General features: G+C 40.3%; 2 protein-coding genes across 4 annotated transcripts in view; one reads left to right on the plus strand and one right to left on the minus strand.

Moving 5' to 3' along the window:
• LOC112573255 (epidermal growth factor receptor-like) overlaps positions 1-11,117 on the plus strand; it is a 43,168-nt gene extending 32,051 nt beyond the window's left edge. Inside the window, exons 5-17 of one of the 2 annotated variants that reach the window (XM_025253456.1) lie at positions 525-662; positions 1,290-1,424; positions 1,782-1,919; positions 2,156-2,293; positions 2,710-2,876; positions 3,203-3,386; positions 4,313-4,423; positions 4,725-4,909; positions 5,180-5,293; positions 5,568-5,638; positions 5,790-5,927; positions 6,312-6,411; positions 8,533-11,117. In XM_025253456.1, coding sequence (XP_025109241.1) covers positions 525-662; positions 1,290-1,424; positions 1,782-1,919; positions 2,156-2,293; positions 2,710-2,876; positions 3,203-3,386; positions 4,313-4,423; positions 4,725-4,909; positions 5,180-5,293; positions 5,568-5,638; positions 5,790-5,927; positions 6,312-6,411; positions 8,533-8,601 — 1,688 coding nt within the window. In that variant the 3' untranslated portion in view covers positions 8,602-11,117. The remainder of the gene's footprint in view (positions 1-524; positions 663-1,289; positions 1,425-1,781; positions 1,920-2,155; positions 2,294-2,709; positions 2,877-3,202; positions 3,387-4,312; positions 4,424-4,724; positions 4,910-5,179; positions 5,294-5,567; positions 5,639-5,789; positions 5,928-6,311; positions 6,412-8,532) is intronic. The other variant, XM_025253457.1, reaches the window with a different exon arrangement.
• Positions 10,853-25,444, minus strand: LOC112573254 (radial spoke head 10 homolog B-like). 2 transcript variants are annotated; one of them, XM_025253455.1, is made up of 19 exons: positions 25,059-25,444; positions 24,199-24,274; positions 23,620-23,688; positions 23,224-23,282; positions 22,972-23,086; positions 22,128-22,334; positions 19,747-19,923; positions 19,470-19,611; positions 18,959-19,077; positions 17,659-17,851; positions 16,831-16,942; positions 16,270-16,349; positions 15,919-16,067; positions 15,210-15,320; positions 14,906-15,061; positions 13,925-14,086; positions 13,288-13,411; positions 12,901-13,029; positions 10,853-12,104 (listed from the first exon to the last, which is right to left on the minus strand). In XM_025253455.1, the coding sequence occupies exons 1-19, from the start codon at positions 25,304-25,306 to the stop codon at positions 11,857-11,859; spliced, it is 2,676 nt and encodes an 891-aa protein (XP_025109240.1). In that variant the 5' UTR covers positions 25,307-25,444; the 3' UTR covers positions 10,853-11,856. The 2 variants fall into 2 exon arrangements, 1 of the variants encoding a protein (XP_025109240.1); XR_003101193.1 differs by having other exon boundaries at positions 11,966-12,104; positions 13,288-13,431.
• Positions 25,445-25,455: the final 11 nt, after the last annotated feature.

The raw sequence follows: 25,455 nt of genomic DNA on the forward strand, positions 1-25,455 counted from the left end.
ATAGAGAGGTCATGATCACCGCATAAATAAAAACATGTATTTCAATAACGCGTGAAACATAATGATTACCTGCGGGGGTGGGTTGTGTGGAATAGTTTAGGTTTGTCTATAAATCAACCTGCAGATACATAGCAAGAACTAGAGAGAGAAAGAGAGAAAAAAGGAAGAAAACGGGGTTGGGAAGAAGAGAGAGACTTGTTCAACCTCATAAATAAAAGGATGTAGGAAAAAACTAAAACGGCATCTAATGGCAAAATGCCTCTACGAATCTTTGTGCTTGATCTTGAGTATAGAAGCTAAACACTGACAAGCCATGTGAAAAAAAAACAAAAAATCCACATTTATCAACAAGACTAACAAAATGAGGTAAATAACCCAAAAGAATATATCTATACAATATATACATATATAAATTCATATATATATATAATATTAAATAATACTGAGAGAGAGATGGAGAGATAAAAAGAGTGTCGTGGAAATTCTCCGAAAACCAGAGCGTTTCTCATGCGCTATGTTTACAGCTTGCAGCAACATGACGTACGGCGTGGACTGCACACGCAAGTGCGGAATGTGCGCGGAGAACAGCACGTGCAACCACATGACGGGCATCTGTGACGGGGGGTGCAGACCAGGCTGGACCGGACCCTCCTGCACTGACAGTAAGTCGACCACAGCCTGGCAGCCAACTTTGGGGAAATGGAAAAGTGGGTGGAAAAGGGGGGCAAAGTAAACACGATGATGTATTGCAGAAAAATGCAGCCGCACTCTTTGTTTTATTGTGGAGTTATCTTCCCCGTGAACTTAGAGTTGCAGATTTCAACTTCCAGTCCCACTTGCTCCTCCCTCCACCTCCCACCTCTTGACACACACACAGAGGAGGTATGTGTGTGTCTGAGACCGGGTCTGGCACTAAGGTTTACTGCCACTAAAATGTAAATGTAAAACAAACAAACACATAAATGTACATCCAGACCTAGACATGCACTGCTAATTAGGGAGTACTTTACATCTTTACATATTACGCCCTTCTCATTCATTCTTCCGACTCCTTAATTCCCAAAAGTCCATATCCTTTCCAGGATGTTGTTCAGTTTACAAACGTGAATATACAACCTGAGGTTACACAGAGCAAACCCTGTGGTTAAGCGGGTACGTTTGTTTGAACTGTGAAAAGGGAGTGTAACAAGGAAATACAAAAAGGGAGTTAAAAACGTTCGCACTTTTTTCAAAATAGAAATTGTGTATTGTCTGTCACATTTTCGGAAAAGTCTCGTAATTTTTCTCAGGATGTGCTGCTGGAAAGTTTGGAGAGGACTGCGCCAAGACCTGCGGGCGATGCTTGACGGGGGCCTGCGATCACGTGACCGGCATTTGCACCGACGGATGTGCACGAGGGTGGCGCGGCGAGTTCTGTCTAGAAGGTTCTGCCACCCTTTTGTTTATGTGTTGTCAATGTTGTCTCCTTTGAATGAGGTATACGCCTGAAAGTGGCATATAATAGCACAAAAAAAACCTGGCAAGAAAGAAATAGATTTATCTACCATGTCCGTCTATGCAACAAATACTTTTTCAAGTTTCTGTTAGACTAACATGTAGACCTTGTAAATCTAGAATCATCTGTATATGTATGTACCTTGGTAAGTAAGTTGATACTTTGCAAAAGATATATGAATGGAAGAAGGAGAAGAATGGGGTGGAAAGATACTTTTAAATAGATGGAGGGACGTCTGGACTGAATCGTATTAACACAGTCTTATTCTCCTAATGCTCCACAACAGAATGCCAGGACGGAACCTTCGGCACGAACTGCTCGTCAGAGTGCGGCCACTGTCTGAACAACACTACCTGCGACATCATTAACGGGATCTGCTCCCAGGGCTGCGAGCCGGGGTGGAGGGGTGTCTACTGCAACAAAGGTCAGTCCCAGGGTCTCAGAGGATTGTGAATGTTTCCTTCATCAGTTAGCGGTCAACACGTTGGGTTCTTAAGATTACACCGCACCCTGACAATGAAGAAAATAAGTAATCAAGTAATCAGTAATATTATTTCATCCTCACATACAATAACAGGCACTGGGTTTCTTAATCAGAACTATGTCGTTTGCCCCGTATATATAATGTCGCCTGTCTAGTAATATCCTTTTCTTTGATAGAATGCGCGGCGGGATTTTACGGGGCAGACTGCCAGTACCCCTGTGGGCGTTGCAAGGACAAGACGTCATGTGTGCCGACATCTGGACTGTGCCCTGAAGGTTGTCAGGACGCCTGGACGGGCCCCCAGTGCGGCCAAGGTAAGCACTTTCAGCATGATGACCAGTGGCCGTGTCATGGAGCGAGGCTAAATCAAAGGCAAGCGTCTTGCCTCCGTAGTTAGGAAGCGGGGTCGAGAGTTCGTGGATGTCGCCATCCCTTGGGGCAGTAGTTATAGAGGAGTGGCAAAGATTCCCTAGGGTAAAGTACACACTGTACTAATAACATACACCAGCTAAATATGGGAAAACAAATTTATCGCTGTAAGACTGGTTTTAGTTGCAGATTTAGGAGTTATTTATTCCTCTTTTGATTATATTTTAGCAATATTTTATTGTATGTAATTATATTTTTCTAGATATTGATGTTACATTTTCTATCTTGGGGAAAGTTTAGAATATTTTCTTTGCAGAATTTGAATAAAGTTAAGATCAACTGTTGTTTCTGCCTATTGCAGCAGCTGCTGTTTCTGATACCAGTCCCATTGACATTCACTCCATGTTGCCGGCTCTCGTCGTCGTAACGGTGATAGTGGTGTTGCTGATGGGGGGAGGTGGGTTCTACTTCTTCATTATCCGCCCGCGTTCGAATCCAGCTGGTCTGAACCGCCTCTATACTGAAGGAGTGAGTCCCAACCAATTCGGCTGCTTTGTATATTCGACGTTAAGAACTAGTTTTGTTTTCATGTAGAGATGTCTCTTTAGCTCTTTCATAGCCCCATGAATCTATAATGGGTGAGAAACTTCTCCACAAAAGACAAAAAAAGATCAACTTACGCAGTCACGAAAACACAAAATACAGCATATTACTATACATCTGACTGGACGCTATCTCTTATTCGCCTCTCTCTCTCTCTCCCTCTCCTATATATACATGCACTGTAGGATATGTAGGTTTTTCATTTTAGTTGTCTCTAGTTTTCTTCTATCCCATATTTTTGTCATGTCCAGCCTGACTGTGGAGATTCTATCCGCAACACATACGAGCAGATGGCCGGGGGGCCATGGGACCTGCCACGTACCAGCCTCATTCTGACCAATCAGCAGCTCGGAAACGGCCAGTTTGGGCAGGTTAAAAAAGGCTTTGTACGCATGCGTGGAACCAAGATCCCAGTTGCCATCAAATCGCTGAAAGGTGAATTATCCGGCTGAGCCAGTGGCTTCGCATTTTTAATGTATTTCATTTATCGTAATTTTGCCAAAACTTTAGAATTAAAGTAGAAAATACTGGATGGAGGAACTGCTTTTGCACAGGCCTTGAATAAGTTGAAGAAAACTTCTTTGGATTGAACTGACCACCTACCAACGCACCAGGGCATGTCACAGATCTCAGACATGGGTCATGTTTATTGTCTCTCTTTCTCGTGACTTTTCTAAACCTCTTAGTGGAGAAGCCGATAAGGCTAGATCTTTTAACAAATGCACCGCAAACAACAAAGGTTATAGCAGTTGTTACTAAAGCCTTTGCCCTCACACAGTGGCCTTGGGGACGCTCAAGAAATGCCAAACAAGGTTAGCATTCAAATCTAGGTTGCCGGAAGCAAAAGTCAAGATAAACTGTTTACAGCCTTGCCAAATATTATTGTTGCCGTGACGGTAAACGGGATGTCCTCTTCCGATGTAAGTAGACCTGTGAAGGAAGTCTGTTTAATGGCATTAGATTTCCAGACTGTATGTACAATACTTTCCTTCATCTCCTTCACACGCTCTGTTCAGGTCAGGCTGGTCCATAAGATCAGCGCATCAACACTGAATTTAGTTTTATGTTCCTCCGTGTGTGCGTGATCGTGTGTGTTTGAGAGACAGACAGAAAGAGGGAGACAGAAACAGCATCAAGAGATGAAAAAAAGACATCCTGTTCCAAGAACTCACGTACTTTAATAATTTGTTCTTATATGCTATCTATGAGCTCCCCTCCCTCGTTTAGACGCATGCCAGGCCATAAAACAGATGTTGCGTACGTACTGACCCATACTTGAACTAAGCACAAACAGGCTCTTAACCACACCTACAGTGGTTCTCCCAGCCCCCTACATACAAGATGACCTTTTCTGATCGCAGAAAACGCATCCGAGAAGGACAAAAGAGACTTTCTCAACGAACTGACCATCCTAAAGCAAGTGGGCAAGCATCCCAACGTTGTGTGCCTCGTCGGCGCTTGCCACATCCAAGGTAAGCAGCAACTGATGAACTGATGAACTGATGGCAAGGTAGTTGAGGTTGGGGTGTCGCCAGTGAAGTTAGGATTTTTACTTGAGGCGCTATAGTCGACTGTTTGAGTGTGACTACACGACTTGGTGATCTAGATCGTCGTGTCTAGAAAATTCTCCTGGAGTCTGTATTTTCTATAACTTCCTCTCCTCATTCTTCTTTTCTTTTTAACGGTTTTTCTTTCTTTTCTTTCTTATGAGTTTTAAGGTGGCTGTTTGCTACTTTTTAGAGTGACATGACTATTATTTTTGGTGATGTGCAGGAGTCATGTATGTTGCTATGGAATACGCTAAGCATGGGGACCTGCGCACGTTTTTGCGCAAGAGCAGGAAGTTACGTCAACACGACTACGGGAATTGTGGAGCATCTCCTTTTGTTAGCAAAACTATGTTGCTGAGATTCGCACTCAACACTTCACAAGGCTTGCGTCATCTAGCAGACAAACAGGTAGCAAAACAGATGATTGCTAAGTGTTGTGTAAAGTAACATGCACCTTGCTTGGATGTGTTGTAGAATAACACATGTTGCAGTCGCGTGACTGCTTAAAATAACTGTCAAACAGATTTTATTTCTGAAGAAAACTGGGTTAGTCATTGGGTTGTAAACAATGCTTTATTAAGCGAGAGACACCAGATCGTCTGTAGCTTCCAGGTTCTTTACAGATTTCATTACAATAGCGTGCTTCTGTACAGATTACAATGGCGTGCTTCTTTACAGATTATTCATCGCGACGTGGCGGCACGTAATGTGTTGCTAGGCGACCATCTGGTGGCAAAGATAGCGGATTTCGGGCTGTCGAAAAACGATGAGACCTACGTTAAGACCTCAAGTGTGAGTCTTGAGAATCATGGGTAGTCCACACATACACACAGACAGGCTTACAGAGAGACACGCACGAGAACAAGCACAGATACAGACGCAGATGCACACCGGCACACAAATCTATAACACAATAATATATGTATGATTTATTTATAAAATACACACATACCTATGTGTATGTATGCACGCCCATGCATCCTGTCAGAAAATAAAGTAAAGAGATGCTGATGAAAAAGCTGAGAGCAAAGTAAATACTGTCTTCTTACGACATTTTGTTTTACAGACACGCGTTCCAATTCGCTGGATGGCGGTGGAGTCTCTTTTCAATAACACGTACACTACACAAAGTGACGTGTAAGTATTTCATCTCTTCTTATTTTAAATGTACTCCCAACATACGTAAAGTCCATGTATTCTCTGTAAGTCCATGGACTTCCTGTACATGTACATCCCGTAACCTTTCTTTTTTCCGTGTCGCTAAGTCAGAATGGATTTATCCTTACAGATGGTCGTTCGGCGTGGTGCTGTGGGAGATCTTCACCCTTGGGGGCACACCCTACTCCTCTACAGACACCCAGCAGCTCTTTAACTTACTGAAAGACGGCTACAGACTCAAGCGGCCTCGTCTCTGTGACCAGAACGCGTAGGTGCCATTGTCTTCTTTCCTCCAGCATCTCTTTAACCTCCTCATCTTGGCGTTGACTTTAGCTTTAAAGCATTACCGACAGGCAGGGCCTAGGATACGTAGCAATATTATTTTACACACACGCACACACACAGAGAGACGGAGAGGTGGCAGTAGTTATATGATCAGTAGTTGGCGCAACATTATTTTTACAACGCAAATTACCATTTTTGATGTCAGCTAACATGTATATAAAACTGTGCTCCATGTTCATCAGAAGCTAATCTGACAAACAAATACATAAACGAGAAGAGAGAAATCGAGGACCACAGCGTGAAAAATGAAGGGATATCTCAATGGGAAAAAATATCAAAACGCGATTTTTCCCCTTGTCTGCCACAGGTACGCCATGATGCTGCAGTGCTGGAATGAAATACCAGAGCGGCGCCCGACCTTCCCAGAGCTTTGCGGTCGTCTGCAACGCATGCTAGAGGACTGTCAGGTAATTCTTTTTGTGACAAAGACGGACAAAGGGAAATAAGAGAGGTTAAAAGAGCTCACAGTCAGAAGGGATAGATTCGGGTGTACCGGATAAGTGGACGTCTTCAACTTTGACAGGATTAAGTATCCGGGATGGAAATCTAGACACGTGCTGCAGCCTTCGAGTGTAAAAAAATATTAAAAAGTAAGCGTTGACCCCCACTCAGCACAAGAAATGTTTATTTGCACTCGCAAAGGGGAGGCAAAGGCTCAAACCAAGGGGCATTTATTAAGAGGCAGTAAACTGTAAGTGGTTCGTCGCGTCTAAGGCACAGAATGCCGCCGCTTCTTGTTTCGTTGCCTTTAAGTTTACCTAATAAATCAGGTAGCAGAAGGATTTTTCCAGTCACTGGCTCAAGCCAGCCTTCTAGCTCCCACGTTGAGACTATTACTGTTGAAAAGTTTGGCAGCCGCTCCATTTTTCAGCTGCCTGCCTTCCAGCCTCAGCGAGCGCCTCCACTTTTTTCATACTCCAGTTAAAACGACAACCTGCATAAGCTTTATTTCAGATTTCTGTAGAAATGTAAGAGTCGAATGGCGCAATTCCGTAAAGGGATACCTTCTTACATTTTTTTTTTTTTTTTTTTAAATTTCGCTTTTTATGTGATCAACAAGCTGTTTTGTAAGCTTGTTTCTTTGTTGGGTATCGTCCGAAACACAGATAAAACTTTTGCTGGCAATCATTTAAGGTGCGTATAAGTTCATCAGATTCCTATAAAATCTCACCCTTTATTCCCCATGTCTTTCACATCCTTTAAAAAAAGGGAAAAAAAAATGTTATTACAAAAGTAGGCATTGTTACTAATAAAAAGGCAGGCTTTAAGTGCTATCTCTTCCCTGAGGATGGTCTTATTCAAATATTATTCATGCCTGTTTTGCGGGATTAGACTCGGCGGCTCCGTAGAGACAGGCACAACTGAAGTTCAGTCTACAATCGCAGCCTGCTCGTATTTTTTTACCGCCTACGTGAAGGAAAGAGGAGATAATGGCATATTTAGTCTAGGCTCAGATCGGGGACAGTGAAGAAGCGCCGCATAGATCTCTTATGAAAGACGCCATTGTGCAAGACCACCTCCGCCCTCCATCTGCGCATGCGCTTACAGGTCGCCCACGTCACGCTCTCTCAGAACGAGAACGTGCGAGATTTCATGTCGAGCAGACGACCGCTTCCCTCTTGAGTTGATTATGGGACTAGAATTTCTGTCTTGTCTTCTTTATGAGTTGGGTCATGTATTATTGGAGCTGGCGATCGTGTTTTCGGTGTTGTTCTCTACGCGGAAACTGTGGTGTGGAGGTCGATGCTGTGCTGTCTTGCAATCACATGCTCGATGCTCTTCTGCACGCTGCGGCACGCAAGTCTGTTGATAAAGCGAAACCCGCTGAGGTTATCAAAACAGCGAAGGGAACCGAAGTGGATGCGTATGTGGTTAGGTGACAATCTTTTGGAAGCATCTTTCGCAGTCATAAAGGCTTTCCTGTGACCCAGAAAACATATCTGTGCCCTATAACAAGCTGATAGTATCAAAGCCACCCAGAAAAGGAAATAACCCGTTCATATGATGCCTTTGGGTGCATGCATGCGCGCACCCCAACAACCTTTTCCCACCCCGCCTTACACCTCTGTGTCCTTGTTATCATCCTTTGCTGGGCATCTATTCGCTCATCGGTTGACATTTTGTAGTGGTCTGCAAGTCCATAGTTCACTTCGAAAGTTGGCAATAAAATCACGGCTAGAATAGTTAGCAAAATGAAAACCAACCATGACGAAGCCGGTATTCCGAATAATACTTATAAAAAAGCGTAAACATTTAATAGACATTTCCTTCTATACCTCGATGAGCACATTTAAAACTGGGAAATAAGAAAAGAACTTTCTTCACCAGAAAATAGTACAGTTTTCCGTGACATCGTATGTGCTCAAGTAATTATTATTATAACGAGACTAGATAAGTATGTATATAAATCCATTCGACAGGCTTAATAACAATGCTTTTAGTAGAGCAGTATCTAGCTACCAGACATAGTCACGTTGACAGATAGTAGTTCTGATGATTCAATGCTCGTTATATTATGGGTTTCGCAGGTGTACATGAACATATCGACTGAAGAGGAGTCCTTGTATGCCGAGATCGACCACGAGAGGACGTCCTGAAGTCCTGACATTGGCGCATCGCTCGTAATTTTGCGACTGGAAGCGAGAGTGCAGTGCGTGCAGACTTGTCGGACAGTCAACCTGGTCGTCAGATTTGTGTGTGAAAACCTTAGAACATGTGTACCCATCCAGGTTTTTGTCTAAAATGTTAGGACATGTGTGCAAGTCCAGGGTTTTGTGTGAAAAATGTTCAAACATTTAGAGAAGTCCCGAGTTTTTGTAAGAAAATGCGAGAACATTTTGACACTCCCTTAGGCATTCTAAATGCCGACGGGCCGACGAAGGGTCATAAATCAAGACTTGATAAATCAAGAGCACAAATAAAAGAAATAACAGGAGAGGGATGAATTACAGAGAGAATGACTGAGAATACAGAAGAATGGACTGCTTCTGCGCAATTAAGGTAAAGCCACCATCATCAGCGTCATCTTGTGTGGCTTATCTGGTCGCTAGGGAGAAAGAGGATGTGTAATGATACATGAAGTGGCTGAAAAATTCTCACATTGTCTCTCAAGAGGTGTAGACCACTGCTCCATTTTGCTTACATCCAATTTTTTTTCGGAGGGATGGGTTGGGGGACAATGTTTACTGGCCTTAGTTGGAGCGTCTGGTGTATGAAAACGACAGATCCTTCGACCAGTTAATAACTCTAGACATAATTTCTGTTTGTAAAGAGAGCAAGAAGGACAATGCATGACATTTTGAGCATGGTCACCATTCCCAGCTGACCAGAGTTAACTGCAGCATGTTGAACGAGGTTGGGAATGTGTGTGGGGGTGGGGTGGGAGAGAAATTGGTGTTTTACGCCAAACCAGCTACCAAGACTATATCACGGCAAGGCAACCATCCCTCTGAACAGATGCCACGTGCAGAGAAAGAACAGAGTGCCCGAGACGAGAGATGAACCCAGGACAGCCATCCTTCACTGTATTGACTACTAACCGTTGCTCCACCAGATCGACGTGAACGAAGCTGGAATGGTAGTCGCTATAGACGCTTGGCCGTGGAAAGGTATCCTGCAGCTTGCTGACGAAGGGTCACCGCGCAGAACGAGGCTTTGATGACCACGAAACGTGAAAGAGTATTCCTCAGCATACAAAAAGATGCTCTATTGAACGAAAAACTTAGCCGACAGAACGTGGCTCCGGTAGATATGAACCAAGGAAATGTATCCTGCAGTCTGCAGAACGAGGCTCTGGTGGTGTTTGCTGACTAAATGAGAAATTAGTTGATCTCATTCCTTGAACACTGCCTTTGCTATGTTGGAGATGGGTGGCGGTTGTTGATATCCAGGGACAATCATCTCAACCCAGAAACTTCAGCAAAATATTCTTCTGTTCAGCATCCATATCAGTCTCAATACAGGAAACGTCGACACTTCGAAAGAAACAAAATGACAATGTATACGAGATAAATGTTTATTTTTAAACTCTTTTTGGAGTCGGCTCTCTGCTAGAGCGTTTGTGAGTAGCAATACAAAGCGCTTTGAAGAGTTTAGCGTCCGATTTCGATACTGACATTTGCTGTTTTGTTTGTATATATAAATATTTGCACACACACAATGATTATTTCGCCATTCTTGACAGACGTATTTTTGATAAGGGACCATCTGATTGGTCCACTTTTTGCCACGCAGGCGTGACGTCACTGAATGATTGACAGTTGACTGTGTACATCTGTACTATGTCCAGCACGTGCTGTACGTGTTACTGTTACAGTATGCGGGAACGAGTGTCAGTCTCTCAGGAAGCGAGCAGCTATAGCTTATGCAAATGTACATGCATGCTTTGACCTGAGCCTATGCACACTTTGCATAGCCTGGCAAGCAGAATCTAACGTTCAGTTCAAAGTGTCAGCATGTTTGACCGAGACTAATGTCCCGGATGTGCGATGTTCGGATGCATGTGCACGATAGTGTTTTAGTTAAAATCTAACATGTGTCTTTGCTCGAGCAGTCAACAGGTGACAGACAGGTCACGGTTTTTACACGGAGCTGGTATGTCACCGAAAAAACGTTGGTGCCATTGCATGATCAAGAGCTCACCGAGGAAGTTAAAATATTAATGAACTTTCAGCCCCGACGGTTGGGTTAGTAAGCATGAAGTTACAGGTTGACATGAAATATTTTGCTGTTGTAAAGGACTGAACAGGCTTGATATGCATGAACAAATTTTCGAGCTTGTTTATTATAATTATTTTTTTTTTGGTCCACTGTAAAACTTGGAGAACCAGACTACCCACAGAGCACAAAGCCAGTACAGAGCTTTATTGATTAAAAAAGTGCAATCATATGAAAAATTGGTTGTATATGTTGCAAATAATGCATATTTGTACAGTGTACGATCTTGACATTAAATTTAAATTTGTTCTTATTGTGTGGCATAACATTCATCACAAATCTGCATCATTTTTAAAAAAATGCAGTAAAATAGTATATAATGTATCATTGCTGCTTCAACAACAGAAAATATACATGTAAAATTTCACTGCCTCAGAATAAAACAGGCTTGATTAAACATCGTTTGTTGATGAGTTGTGACTGGGCTTGCTTAGTCTTTCAGGAGGAGGATTGAGTGGGTGAAAACCATTTCACCAATAAACATGAATATTGTCTTTCTCATTTATATGTGCACACTTCCATAGGTTTTGACTTGCACAATAATGTATAGCACACTCATTAAAAAGTGTATGATAATTTTGTACATGTATGTGTGTGAGGGAATCAATATAAGCATAGAATCATGTTCATATATTTGTCATATCCTCCATAAGGAATTAATTCTCCAATTATACAAATGAAAAAAAAGATGTGTAACATCATTTAATAGGATGTTCTCTAGTGGAAAAGACATGAGAAGTGCTGTGAGGTTTTATGACACTTGTGTTAATTATCATTATAATAATCATCATAATAAAAATTAGCATATCCTAATGACAGCAGTCCCGCTTCCTCTGAAAAATATTTTTCACACACCCTCTTGATGTTTGGCAACACAAAGCACTATGTTTCTGCACAGTGCAAAAGTTAACTGGTCCATATAAAAGTAGGAGACATAGGAGCTACAAGGTAACAAATAAAAGAACTTTGGCAAAAATAATCCTTCTGGAAAGTAAGGGGACTAATTTAGTGCTATCCATGTCTAGGTACTCACATGTCACACACACATGCACACGCTTTTTTCAGTCCTTCAGTAAACACGACACCAACAAGTATTAACAAGTTCTACATGCCAGAATGCACAAGTCTGCAGAACCTCATGAGGATTCCAATTCAGAAGATAATGCATTTTTAGCAATAAAAGCTTGTAAAAGTTTTTCTTGAATTCTCCGGCTTTCTACCGCTTTCTTGACAGTTATGAAATACTGAGCTGCTTTCAAAAACTTCATATGGAAGAATACATGGACCTGGTGTGTCCAGAAGTTAAACTTCCGTGTGTCTGGATCCAGTTCTTCTTCCACACATTGAAGGTCAAGTTGACCTTCACCTGCATGATCAGCTAAACCTGGAGACACACAAAGATGAGGATGGTGTTTTGATGAGCAATTGCCTGATACGTCAGGCAAAATGTTTCAGACAATTTATCTCATCCACACAAGAACATATTTAACAGGTCTTTGTTTCAGTTAAGATATTTTTTCCTAATCTTCTGTTAACAGTTTATTTCTTAGGAGTCAGTTTATAAGTATAGTGAAACCTTTAATACATGACAAGAATATTCGCAAGATTCTGTTTCCCCAAAATATGAGAGATTAATGAAAATCTTCCTATTCACTCCCAGTGGAGCATAGAACCGCAACTACACCACACCATCGCATCCGGTTCTGGCGACCCTTTCCAGTTGGGACCATGTCATGTCAGCTGTCTTCGCCTGATCTCCTCCATGTCTGTCTGGGTCTCTGAACCCTGCGCCTCCCCTGTGGGTTCCAGCCTACAGCTTGTCTCGTTACACTGTCGGCCGGCTTTCTCAAGGTGTGACCGATCCATCCCCACTTCCGCTTCTTGATGTCTTGGCTGGCAAGTTTTTGGTTGGTTCTCTCTCACAGGTCTGTATTGGACATCTTCTCGGGCCTTCTGATGTTGAGGATGTGGCGGAGACGTCTGTTGATGAATGTCTGAATTTTGTTGGTGATGGTGTTTGTTACACACCATGTCTCAGACCCTTATAGAAGGACTGACTTTATATTTGCGTTGATTAATGAAAATACACAACTTCAATAAAATACAAATAAAAACAGCTAATAAAGCAAAGGGGGGGGGGTGTTAAAAAACAGGTAAGGCCAGAGGAAAAAGTAGTATACCCTCCTCAAATTCTCCAGCATCACGTAGTCCTCCCATGGAGATTAAGCTTTGCATCAGTGTTTGTTGATCTTCTGTGTTGTTGGTGTGACCACTGGCAACAGAAACACTCGTCAGCTCCCCTGCTTGATCTGTAGACATATCATCGTGTCAGAGAATTACTCTAGTGATTTCACTCAAGCTACATTTTGCTTCTGTACATTTAGAAGCTTGGGACAGCTGCTTAAGCTAACAAACCCCCCCCCCCCACCACCACCACCAATATAGAACACTTAAATGGAAAAGAGACAAAGAAAAATAGTTGCTAGCTTGGTTTATTAGGTAGGAAAGGGATTTTGCCTAAAGGTCATTTCACAACATGCGGAGGGAGGAGAGTGACTATAGTTTACCTCTGTTACTGTCTTGCTGATTAGAGGACTCAACACCTGTCTTATCTGCTTTTGTTGCTGCTGATGTTGCTGCCGTCGCCGCCCCTGCAGCTGCTGCTGCTTTTGTTGTTGGTTTAGTTGCAGGCTATGCATGCAAAAATTCAACTGCACATGAAAGTATTTGCACATACATGCAGGCACACACATGCATGTTTTGCACATGTATGCATTCACATAAATCACTAACACATTTAAGTTCAAGACTATTAGTCTTGGGTGCATGTGTGTCGGTATGTGTGTGTATGCGTATCTTCATATGTGTGCGTGTGGGTGCATGTGCTCCCATGTGTACTAAGCGTGTATGGTAAAATAAAAGAAGGTGATAAAATTCCAATAGCCTAAAAGCAGAAGGGACAATGAGCATAAATAATTCACCACATCTGGGGCACACCAAAACTCTTTCTACCTACTTTACTTTTCCTGATAAACCAGATACCCACCGTTGCTGGATGGGCTACTACTTCTATAGAAGAGAGAAACGTGGTAGAGAAACTGCATTAATATATTGGCCTTACACAATAAAGAGTGTGGTAGACTATTTTAAATATATGATAATCTCAGCAGCATAAATTGCCTCACAAATACAAAAAGTTCAGACCACGGGTAGTTTCTTGCTCTTTGCAGAGCCTCCTTTTGTAGTCTTCACTGTGCCTGCATTGGAAGATGGAGCACGGGGCGTTTCACTAAAAGGTGGACTTGCTGCTTTTTCGTGTGGAGTTTGAAGAGCATTTGTATCTCCCAATTCTTGCTCCATTCCAGCCTGTCATTTGACCCACAAAATTCCTCATGAAATAATGTACATATTTTATACAATTCATTTCTCCATTACCACTACTCATTCGGCTCATCAAATTCAGAGATCTTCTTAAAGGAACTCTAACAAGTTGAGTTTACACACTACAGTCAAAGCTGTGTTTAAATGATAAAATAAGGATGTGCTGAAAAGTTTACACTCATAATGTCTTGTTTCAGAAGAAATCTACTTTTTTCAAATACACCTATATTTTAGAGCTGTTTCAAAGAGACCACCATGGTTTGTTGTTGAGTGATGATTCAGCATCCTTTCAAAGCAAACATTTACTTTCAGTCTTCTAAGTGCTGTCATCAAAACGTTAGTATCCTTGATTTGGAAATCATGCTATAAAATTTTGAACTAACGTGCAATGATCGACTGTTGAGCAAATTGGAGAATACTGGCCTGTCAGAGCATAGAGTTATAGACACCACGGCGGCCTTTCTTGAACTATCTCAGAGCTTTGCTTTAGAAACTATCACAAGTAAGCAATTATTTAGAAACCGAAAACTGCAAGCAGAAATATTTCAGTCAGTATCTATCATTTAAGCTTAGCTTGCTAATTCTCTTGTAATTCTCTGTAAGAATCTACGATTTAAAGATTTTATTTCAAATAATTCAAAAGTAAATGTCCTGTTTGCCTGTGTAGTTGCTTTAGGTCATTAATAATTAAAATTTTAAGTTAAATTCCCGTCCAAAATAGTACAAGAAAATGTTCAAATAATACAGTTATGCCTAAAGTCATAACTTCATTAATGTGTCAGACTTTTCAAACAGTGAACTCACATGACTGGCAACACGTGAGGGACAAGCTGGCACCGAATAGACAGAGTGTGTCATCGCTGTTGAGGGACGAGGGGTAATTGGGTCCTTCACTAAGGCTTCAGTAGCATAAATCTCAGCACAACCAATCAGAGCCTCAAAAAACTCCAGGAATGTCATCTATAAGAAAGACACAACTCATCATCACAGTGGCTCTAGCAAATAATTTTGTTGTGAATTTTTACCAATGAGACTATTATAAAGAACATATTTGTGATGCACACACGCACATAAACATTTTCTTGGCATCATCATGTGAGCATCATACCTCAAGCTCAAGGTTGTAAAAGCCATCTCCATCCACAACGGCTGGATCTTCACTTGACAACACCTTAATGACATGCTGGGGTGTAAGGTCATTGTTCATCAGCTTCAGATCCTAAAGAAACATGAATTAGCTCTATAAGACTGTTCTGCTAACCAAGTAACTTACCACACGCCACACACTGCACACACTCATGAACACTTTGTGAAGATAATACTCAACACATGTACCCGTAAGTTTCTGATATCGTTTGTCATGGTGACCATGCACTTGTTGGCCACCTGCAGCTACTAGCGCCACCACCATCTTACAGGGCTAACTCTAGGTAAACTTTCCAGTAAGTCTCCATCTAGACTGCTAATTGCGATGACGATCTCCAAGCTTCTCTCTCCAACTTGTGCCTCGCCACACATCTCCCTCCCCTTTTATGCCCTCCTTTATGGAGGGTTACTGCGATAATGGTGCCATATTAGAGGACAGTACTGATTGTGCTGCTGGGGTTCACCAAGCAGGAGATTGGATGTAGCTCCTTCCTTCTCTTCCCAATCCTTCTAGTTTTCTCCGTCTCCTCTGGGCAATAAACTTATGCACTCATCAGTGCTGCTGACCAGCACTGCCAACCAACCACATGCCAGCATCTACCACATTCTTATTCATTATTATTCAACAAAATGATTTTATGTAGAAAACACCATGACAACAAATAACTTACCTTCATCAGAAACAAAAACTCTCTCATTTTGAAAGCTGGTTCCTTTGGTAAGTGCTTTCTTGGGTGGCAAAGGCATTGGAAGATCTCATAGCTTTGGTCCACATAAATCAAAGCTTGGATAGACCGTCTTGGCTCATAAAAGAAGCGTCCTGAAAATGATGATGTTTAGTTAGTGGTGTGGTGATGTGGTTAGTGTGGGTGGGTGTGCATTAATAATTGCATTCTCTACATAAGTGGGGTTTCTACCTTTTATTTATTTTATTTATTTGTAAATTCATTGGCATGTTTTAAAATGAAAAGGAGATTCATAAACGTATGATCCTATAGTAATTTCTTTTCAATGTGAGATACCTTGGACATTGCAGGCATGGCGAAGAATATTTTCTGTGATCAGTGTAGACAGACAGTTTGCAAGGACTGGAGCTGAGTCTCTGAAGAATGGAAAAAAGGCATAATAATTGTGAATTCACACCTGAAATAAAATTCAGAATAACCTATATCTGTATAGCACAGTGAAAACAGTCGCTGTTATTATCCTTTTATTTTCCAGTGATTTAAAGCTGTATTAAACTGTTTAGTTGTTCTTAGTATCAAATGATGAAACTTTGTTTGCAGTTAATCTAAACTTTGTTAATCTTCTACATGTATTGTATTTCTTTCCAAACAGTAACAACATTGGAATCGGTATCTCCTGAAATAGTTTTAAAGGATTAAAAGCATTTTCATTATTATTCAGTCCCAGTGTTTAAATCTATGATAAATGTCTCTGTTATTTTATCACAACAAACACTACATTAAGCATATACACAGAATTATGCTTATTTATAAATGTATGTGTCATATACAAATATATCCACAGACATTTATACTTCCATTCATGTTAGCAACCGTTTGACATCATGAAAAACTAACTGAAATTGGTCTCCATATATCTGGTATGCAAGAAGTACCAAGCAGTTGATAAACTGGCGCATTAGTATGCGCTCAAAGGGATTATGAAGTTCAAAGGTGGCTTTGTTGTAGCCTGTCAAAAATAATGTAAATTTCAACCAGAATTAGCATGCATAAGTTAACTGAAAAAAGCAAAACTAATTACTTATGCAAGCAAACATAGAGTATAGCATTGGTACAAAACCATAATAAATAATATACAAAAAATAAAAGTCTATTGTAAAGGTAGACAAAAATAAGGCTGGCATACTTAAATCATTCAAGCTGTCTTAACTTGTCTCCTGCTTTAGTCTCTATTTAGCGCAACTGCAGGCAAAATACTCTTCACTTGGTGCGATGCAGGTATTTCAAAAATTGTCTACCGGCCTCTCAAGTGGGAAATGGATCTCCCAGTGGTATCTGAACCTGAAGTTGCGCACACTACCCAGTTTGATACCTGTGTGAAGCAGCATACATGCCCTAGCTGACCTAGTTTCTCAAAGGGCTGGGGTAAGGCAAAGAAAGGAGATGCATGGGCACCTCCCCTTTAACAGAAACCCTTCATTAACTTTAACATTTCACTTTCCAATGACCAAAAGATCAGGGGACTACCTTTACCATTCTTCCCATAATAATATTAAATTTGATTATATGCATGTTAACGAGGTTAAGAATTTGGCAAAAGCTGTAATCTCAAGAAAAGTAATGTTACATGTGAGAGCATATTTGCATGTACGTCGTCGTATACATATGTAAAAGAGCTGCATACATGCTTACAAAAAGTTAATGCATGTATAATGTAATACTCACATTTGCCAATGTAGCGATCCATTTCCATTAGTGTTTTGCCACTATGGTGAAAATGACAGTCTTTGGCAAAACGCCAGAACTGCATGCGTGACAGTGAGAAAGTATTATCAAGGCTTTCTTCAAATCCTAGCCGACTGTAAAACTGGTAAATTTTACGGAGACTGCTAACATGGCGTGTAATCACAACCAAAACCTGCACAACACCAAAAAAAAAATCTAAATTTTAGTACTTGTGAAATATCAAAGGTATTTATTATTTTGTGATGCTGTAGGCTTTAGGATAAAATACTTTATAGATGTTTAATCATTAACTAAATTCTCTGTAAATTTTAATTTTCCATCATGTGCAACACAAAGTATGACTATAAAATGGTACCAGGAAATGTTTCTAACAATGTATACAAGAACTCCCTTCCTAAACTCCAAAAAACATCTCCTCACACTTTTTCTACAAGCATAAGGCATCGGAACTGCTGCAGCTCTCTCTCTCTCTCTGTCATGTGAATGAATAAATTCACCTCTCTCAAAGCCACTTTTAGTTTCCTGTCTCAAACATAGTAGGTTTTTATTGCTGCACTCCACGGAGTGAGTCTCACTTTGCTACCAGCACCATAGATGCCTGTTTTAACGACCTCAAAGACTGGATGATAACAAACTTAAACTCAACGATGATAAAACAGAAGCACTCATATGTTCGAGAAGAAGAAATCCATCTTCACCGCCAAATGACATCAAAGTGGGTGAAACCATCACCTTTGCGTCCTTCGTCAGGAATCTGGGATTCATTGTCACTGCAGACAGGATTCTTGCTAAACAAGTTACAGCTGTCTGTCAGTCTTCCTATTGTTTTAGACAAGTTACAGCTGGCTGTCAGTCTTCCTATTGTTTTAGACAAGTTACAGCTGGCTGTCAGTCTTCCTATTGTTTTATACAAGTTACAGCTGTCTGTCTGCCTACTATGAGCTACTCAAGATCAGCGCCATCCGTCACATTCTGTCTACGCGCGCTACCAACACTCTTGTCTGTGTGTTTGTTGTATCCAGACTTGATTACTGCAACACTGTATTTTTCTGTATTTGATTTTATTCTTTGTTATTGCTGTTGTTGATTATTTTATAGCTCATATGTTATTTGTTTTCCCGTCCCTCGTATGCTGTCCATGTTTCGTTCTTGTTCTTAAGCGCTAAGAGCATAATCCTAGGAGTGTGAGTATGCGCTTTACAAATTTTTGATTTATTATCATTATTATTTTTCAAAACTTGGTCACTGAGCAGATTTATAAAAATATCACGCCATTTACATGATTAATTTCTTCTTCTTGGTCATCCTCGGGGAACTCGCTAAGCAAAGCATCGATTTCCAACTGGAAATTTGGGGTGATTGTGTTGCGGCTCTCATTGCTTTGTATAGACACATCATCTGCAAAGCAAATTGTATGAGAAATCTTGTCGTCAGAGTTCTTTTTTTTATACCGTGTGCCTGCTGTTATCAACCAGAAGGCAGGGTAACTTTTTTAATTCTAAAAACTTTAGTAATTTTTCCTTAAAACTATTATGCTTGGTTGTTTTTCAAAAATGAGAAGCAGCCTTCCAAAAATCACATGGTTATGTTTGAACTAATCATTTAGCACTAAATTGATTTCTATTAGAAATTCTCGGAAAAACAAATAAGAAGCATGCATGACAAAAAGCCTAAATATTTCTAGGCTGTATATGCTAAAATTAAACATTTTAATTATAAATTATGAATGGCTAACTTTAATGTAATTCTCTGAAGGAAAAAAATAAATCAAGAAAGTGCACAAATATTACCTGAAGGAAGAGGAGTTCTTGTTCTGATACCAGAAATGTCTGGAGTGGTGGTGCCGTTCATTCTAAAGTCAGGGTATTCTACAATATGATCATGTTCAAACATGCCCTCATAGATCCGCCCATTCTTGAATAGGAACTTGCCCTAAAATTCAACCAACATTTCTCTGAAAATTACAGGCAGTAACTGCTATGTTAAGATAAATTCGTAAAATTTCAAGATACAATGCGCTTTTAATCTGTCCACCATGTAATTCACTCTTTAAAAAAAATCTCCTACCTTTCCATGTTTCATGTTGTTGTTCCAGTATCCAGAATATGAAGCACCATTGGCATAGTGAAAGGTACCATAGCCATGTCTAAGGCCATTGACAAACTCGCCATCATACACATTACGCATAGAATACTGTGAACCAGGAACTCGTCGAAGAATCCAAGTATGCTGCCCCAAACCATGCTGTTCAAACAAGCAGAGCAGTTTAAAAATAGAAACAAAGCATAATAGTTTTGATCACTTTGATCTGTCATCAGTAAGAATAATTCTTCTGCTTTTTCAGCTGTCCACCACAAGTTGGTGCAACTTACCTTGTAGTGGTGTGGTGGCTTGCGCGCTTTGTTAATCCACAGAGCGAGGATCTAACCAAGCCAAACAGGTCTGTCAGGGGAGAGGCCAGTCTAAACTGTTACACCCTGGCCCTCCAGGTTTGGGGTTTTGCTTTGGGCTAACAACCCACTCATATAAAAAAAAACCAGTTGTTACAGAAAGAGCGACAGTACCACAACAAGGGCCTGGTCGGGATGAGTCCTCTCTAGAAGAGCTTATGATGCGTGCTGATGCTTTAAGGAAGCCATCTTGCCAACTCATCTTTTGACGACCAATGCAAGAACCAGGATAGGGACCTGGAACATCAGAACCCTCTACGAGAGTGGCAATCAGCTCGTGGCAAGCAAAATGAGAAAATACATCAGGATTCTCGGGTTATGCGAAACCAGATGGAATGGAAGTAGCCAGACCAGACTAACATCAGGAGAAACCATTATTTACTCTGACCACAAAGGCCTGGACCATGATCATACCCAGGGAGTAGCACTGCTGATAACAGAGGCAACAAAGGCGCTGATGGCCTGGGAACCGGTCTCGCCACGGCTCATGTCAGCAAGATTCAATGCCAAAGGAAGGAAGATCACCATCATCCAGTGCTATGCACCAACAAATGCAGCAGATAAAGAGGAAAAAGTAGACTTCTACAGCTCCTTGCAGTCTCTGCATGACCACACACCAAGTAGAGATCTGAAGGTTACTCTGGGAGACCTAAATGCCGAAGTGGGAGATGATAACACCAACAGGGAACTCGTGGGAAGACATGGTGTCGGCACCTGCAATGAAAACGGGGAGCTCTTCACAGACTTCTCCGCTTTCAATGACCACGTCATAGGTGGCATTGTGTTCCCACACAAAAATATACACAGGACAACTTGGATTTCCCCTGATGGCCAGACGGAAAACCAGATTGACCATATAGCAGTTTCTCAAAGGGGAGAAGAAGTCTCTAAGTCATCTAAGATGTCCGAGTGAGAAGAGGTGCAGATGTTGCTTCAGACAACCAGTTCCTAGTGGCAGACTTCAAGATAAAGCTGAAGTCCTTCATTGATCCAGCAGGTAGACCACACCACAAGTTCAATACTCAATACATCAAGAACAAGGAAACAACGGAAATTTATAACTGTGTAGTCAAGAATAAGTATGAGGCAATTTCAGGACTGACAGAAGAATCAGTGAAAGAACACTGGTCAACACTCAAGAGCATTTGGAAGACAACCTGTACATATGTTCCAGGGAAGAGGGAAAGAAAACACAAGGAATGGATGACTCCAGAGACCTGGGCAAAGATTGAATCAAGAAAGGGACTGAAACAGAAGCTTAACCAGTGTCAAGACCAGCAAGAGAAGGAAGATCTCAGAGCTGAATATTGGGAAGCCAACTGCCAAGAGGTCTGTCAGGGAGGACAAGAGACGCTTCACCCAGGAACTGAGAGAGGAAGCACAGACAGCAGCTATACAGGGAAACATGAAGCAACTATACAAAATAACACGAAATCTGTCAGGCAGGAACATTAATCCAAACAAGCAGGTGAAAGAGAAAGATGGCAAGACCATAACAAACGATGCAGAATGAGAAAATGAGAAATATTTCAATATAGAGCAAACATGTTTTGGGAACAAATTATTTTATAATACAGTGGAAAGTTCTCCTACATTTGGTTGAAATATTTCTTAAATTTATCTTAGGCAACCACTGATCTGAAACTAATGGATGGATCCTGGTTGGCTCTGCTTATATTAATGCCACCACACTGGAACTCATAAGGTGATACTGTTACAGCATTAGGGATTCCCTGCCACTGTATTTTTATATTTTTCATAAACTTTCAATGATGCACACTTTCTGTCTTCATGATTGCTTTAGTTCTTTGATTTCAAAACTGAAGCAGGTGTCAATCCGTTCATATTCCATGCAGGTTTGTATGACATTAGAAGTAGTAAGAAGACTGTGTGGTGGCTTTAGCAAGATCTATTATGACATGTACAGGGCCTATCCAGTAGTTTTAGAACAATGCAGATAATATATTCCATACTATTTTAGGATGACCTGTGACAAACCTGAATGCCATTCTCCCACTGACCAGTGTAGATCTGATCTTTATCAGCCCATTTCATTGTGCCTTGTCCATGGCGAGCATTGTTGAACCACATTCCTTCATACACATTTTCAGAAGCATATTGACGTACACCCCAGCCATGTCGAAGATTCATCACCCAGTCACCATCATAAAAGGATTTTCCTGTAACATCATAACTCATTCTACCCTGTAAGCACCAGAAAGTACTGCAAATAAATGCATTTTCTATGTTTTCATTAGGTTTACTGAGCAGTGCAAATAAATGTGGTAATTAATCATATTAGCAAATGTACTGCAATGTAGAGGCAAACAAGTTTTGACTTTCTCAGGATGTAGTTCACAGTTCTCTGAATATTCAACTTAAAAACCAATAGTTTCTGGGGACCATTGCACATCTTTGTCATATTTTGTCAAACAATTGACAATGTCTACTTAGTTAAGATGGTTCTGGAACTAGAATTAGGTACCTTATGAACTTTTCTACATTTGAGGATAAATGTGTGTTCAGGAGTGCATATGTGTGGTGTGTGGGTAGATGGGTGAATGTGCATGTCTTCATTTTCTACCTTTGTATATTTGGTTCATTCACCACATGCCTGTTTTTGGTTTTTGTGTAACCTGTTTCTGTGTAATCATGACAGGTACACTTTACAATGTGAATTTTCTCTAAAGACCTGCTTATCTATTCCATCTTAAAAACATGCTGCTGATGCTTTAAGTCATTACTTTATATACTGTATATTTTTTATTACTTTTACTTATGCTACCCTCCCAACTAAATGGCCTGATAAAGTTCTCGTTTATTCTCTTTTTTGGAAACTTGCCTTTCCATGTCGAAAACCCTGATTCCAGTCACCACTGTATGACATGACATTGTCTTTCCACCGAAACTCTCCTTGCCCATGTCTCTTCCCCTGAACAACATCTCCTTCATAACAGCTTTAAAAAAAGATGAAATAAAGATTTGATCATAGCTTTTCAGTCTTTAAGAAAATTGGTAAACAGAAATTAAAATAGCATAAATTTTGTTGGTATTTAATATGTCCAGAATTTTAAAAAATATTAAAATCACTTACCTGCCATCTGGCCACAGATATAAGCCCTTTCCAGTCACAACATTTCGAAAGAAGTCACCCTAATGAACAATTCAATAATTTATACTTAATGGGAGGAAGCCATCAAATTTTAAAGCCAGGTATCATCATTTGTAGTCTGAACATTCACATTTTAATTATCCGTGTTGTTGTTCAAGATAACAGTGATGATAATGCTACTGCTGCTGCTGCTGCTGCTGCTGATGATGATGATGATGATGATGATGAGGAGGAGGAGGAGGAGTATGCTGTGACCTTTAAGTTGAAGAATCAAATCAGATAACAATTTAATAAATTTCTAGAACAGGTCAGAATCTTAATTAATTATCATTGTACTCATCAGGATTAAGGTGATAAAATATGCTGAAAGAACTTTACCTCATAAATCACACCATCAGCCCAAGTGTATTTGCCTTTGCCATGCATAAGACCCTCTGAAAACTGACCCTGAAATAATGCCATGAATTTAAAATGTTTTTCCAAGACAATTAAAAGTTATTTACTGAGCCATGTTAAAATTAAACAAATATTAAAAAGCTACAGAACATTATCTGACATTAACAGATATAAACTAAATGAAATGAAAGTAAATAAAATATTTACTGTAACCTAGGCAGTCAATTTGAAAGACTCCTTTTTTAAAAACAAATTTAGCAAGGGATCAGAGAAAATATTATAATTTTCAAAATTTATCATTAAAATTTCTAGAAGAAATTCTGTAGACCTCAATTATGAATTTGTGTTATATATATCTTGCTATGGTATACTGTCATATCTGCATCAGAATCAAACTACAAGATTGATGAAAGCAATATCACAATCCTCAAAGATCGCTTGATAACTCCCAGACACCACAAATGCTGGAAGCAGCATACAAAAATAAAAGTGGAAAAAGGTATCTCAATTTTTTCATTTCATCAGACGAATTGTTTACATGAAACACAGAATGGAACTAACCTCATATGTGTGCTTGTCTTTGAAACGAGCAACTGCTAAACCATCATAAAGTCCTTTTACTTTTTCACCTTCATAGCTGAAATTGACAGGATAAAAGTGTGAGTGCTAACCATTGATGATGGACAGTGATCAAAAGACAAACATAAAAAGACACAAAAAGACTCATTTTTACAAATTGTGCTTAAATTTTTGATTGATCAAATTGGAGACGAATATGTTTACAGCGCTGAGGTAATTCTAGTAACCTTGAATGTCGATTCCTCTTTTACTATTCTTAGATTCTCTGGTGTGATTAGTGTATGTCTTGCTCTCCCAGACAATGAGAAATCTTGGTGTGATCATCGATATACCACTTTATATGGAGAACCACATAAATTCAATCAGTGTCCATCTTCTTTAAGCTTCACCAAATATCTTGCATATATCTGGTTTGCCTCCTGGCAGGACAATGTTGTTTACATTGTCTTCTGTCAATTCAAAGCTGTTCATTCTACACTGCGCTTCTCCATGAACTTCCAATTGCTAGTCAGACCTGTATATATAGCTGTCTTGACTACACAAAAAAGTTGCCTAGCTGTCATATTGTTGCCCTTATGGCCTACACCCAGGATAGCTTTCTGAGACATTGAAGCCCTACCAGTCTGGTTGGACATTGAAATCTGCTCATGCAAACCTCCTGCGTGTGCCTCATATCAGACAAGGCACATTTTTAGAAGCCGTATTCTTTTTCTGTCCCTGTCATGTCATACAGTGGCCAATAATATGATTGGTGTACGTGGGGTATTGCAAACGTATATTAAATCAAAAAGCTTTTTATCTGTTTCCACAAAGTTATCTTTTGTTCTATATTGTTCACGAACCTTTCAATAATCAGCTCTGCAAGTACGGGTTCTTCATATTCGTTAACCGCAATCACTGGCTCCTGCACCGGTAGCGGCTGAGTTGATTCCTGGGGTGATACTTCTTGCTCAATCACAATTACGTTCTCATCTATTGTGCCAAGATTTTCTGTGGCTGCTTTTTCTATCTTTTTGTCTTCATCTTCAATTTTTTTGTTCTTTTTATCTGAATCCTTTCCTCCCTTCTTTGCCTTTTCCTTAGTTGCCATGTCTATCACTCCTGTAAACAATGGCTATCCCGAAGCTAAAGGTTTCACGACGACCAGGGAGATTCTAAATATTGAAGCTATACATATTTTTAGTTAGTTTAGTTTAGGTTATTTGTTGATTTGAGAATGATATTTCCATAACTGTATTT

The sequence above is a fragment of the Pomacea canaliculata genome, linkage group LG10 (assembly GCF_003073045.1).
Source record: "Pomacea canaliculata isolate SZHN2017 linkage group LG10, ASM307304v1, whole genome shotgun sequence".
NCBI classification, from domain to species: domain Eukaryota; kingdom Metazoa; phylum Mollusca; class Gastropoda; order Architaenioglossa; family Ampullariidae; genus Pomacea; species Pomacea canaliculata.

What these genes read in the sequence shown, in the direction of transcription:
- LOC112573254 (XM_025253455.1), bottom strand. Translation starts at nt 25,306, where the DNA reads ATGGCAACTAAGGAAAAGGCAAAGAAGGGAGGAAAGGATTCAGATAAA. An exon ending in TATCTGTGGCCAGATGGCAG is followed by an intron (nt 23,087 to 23,223) that starts GTAAGTGATTTT and finishes CTTTTTTTAAAG; the next exon opens with CTGTTATGAAGGAGATGTTG. An exon ending in AAGAAGAAGAAATTAATCAT is followed by an intron (nt 17,852 to 18,958) that starts GTAAATGGCGTG and finishes GGTGTTGTGCAG; the next exon opens with GTTTTGGTTGTGATTACACG.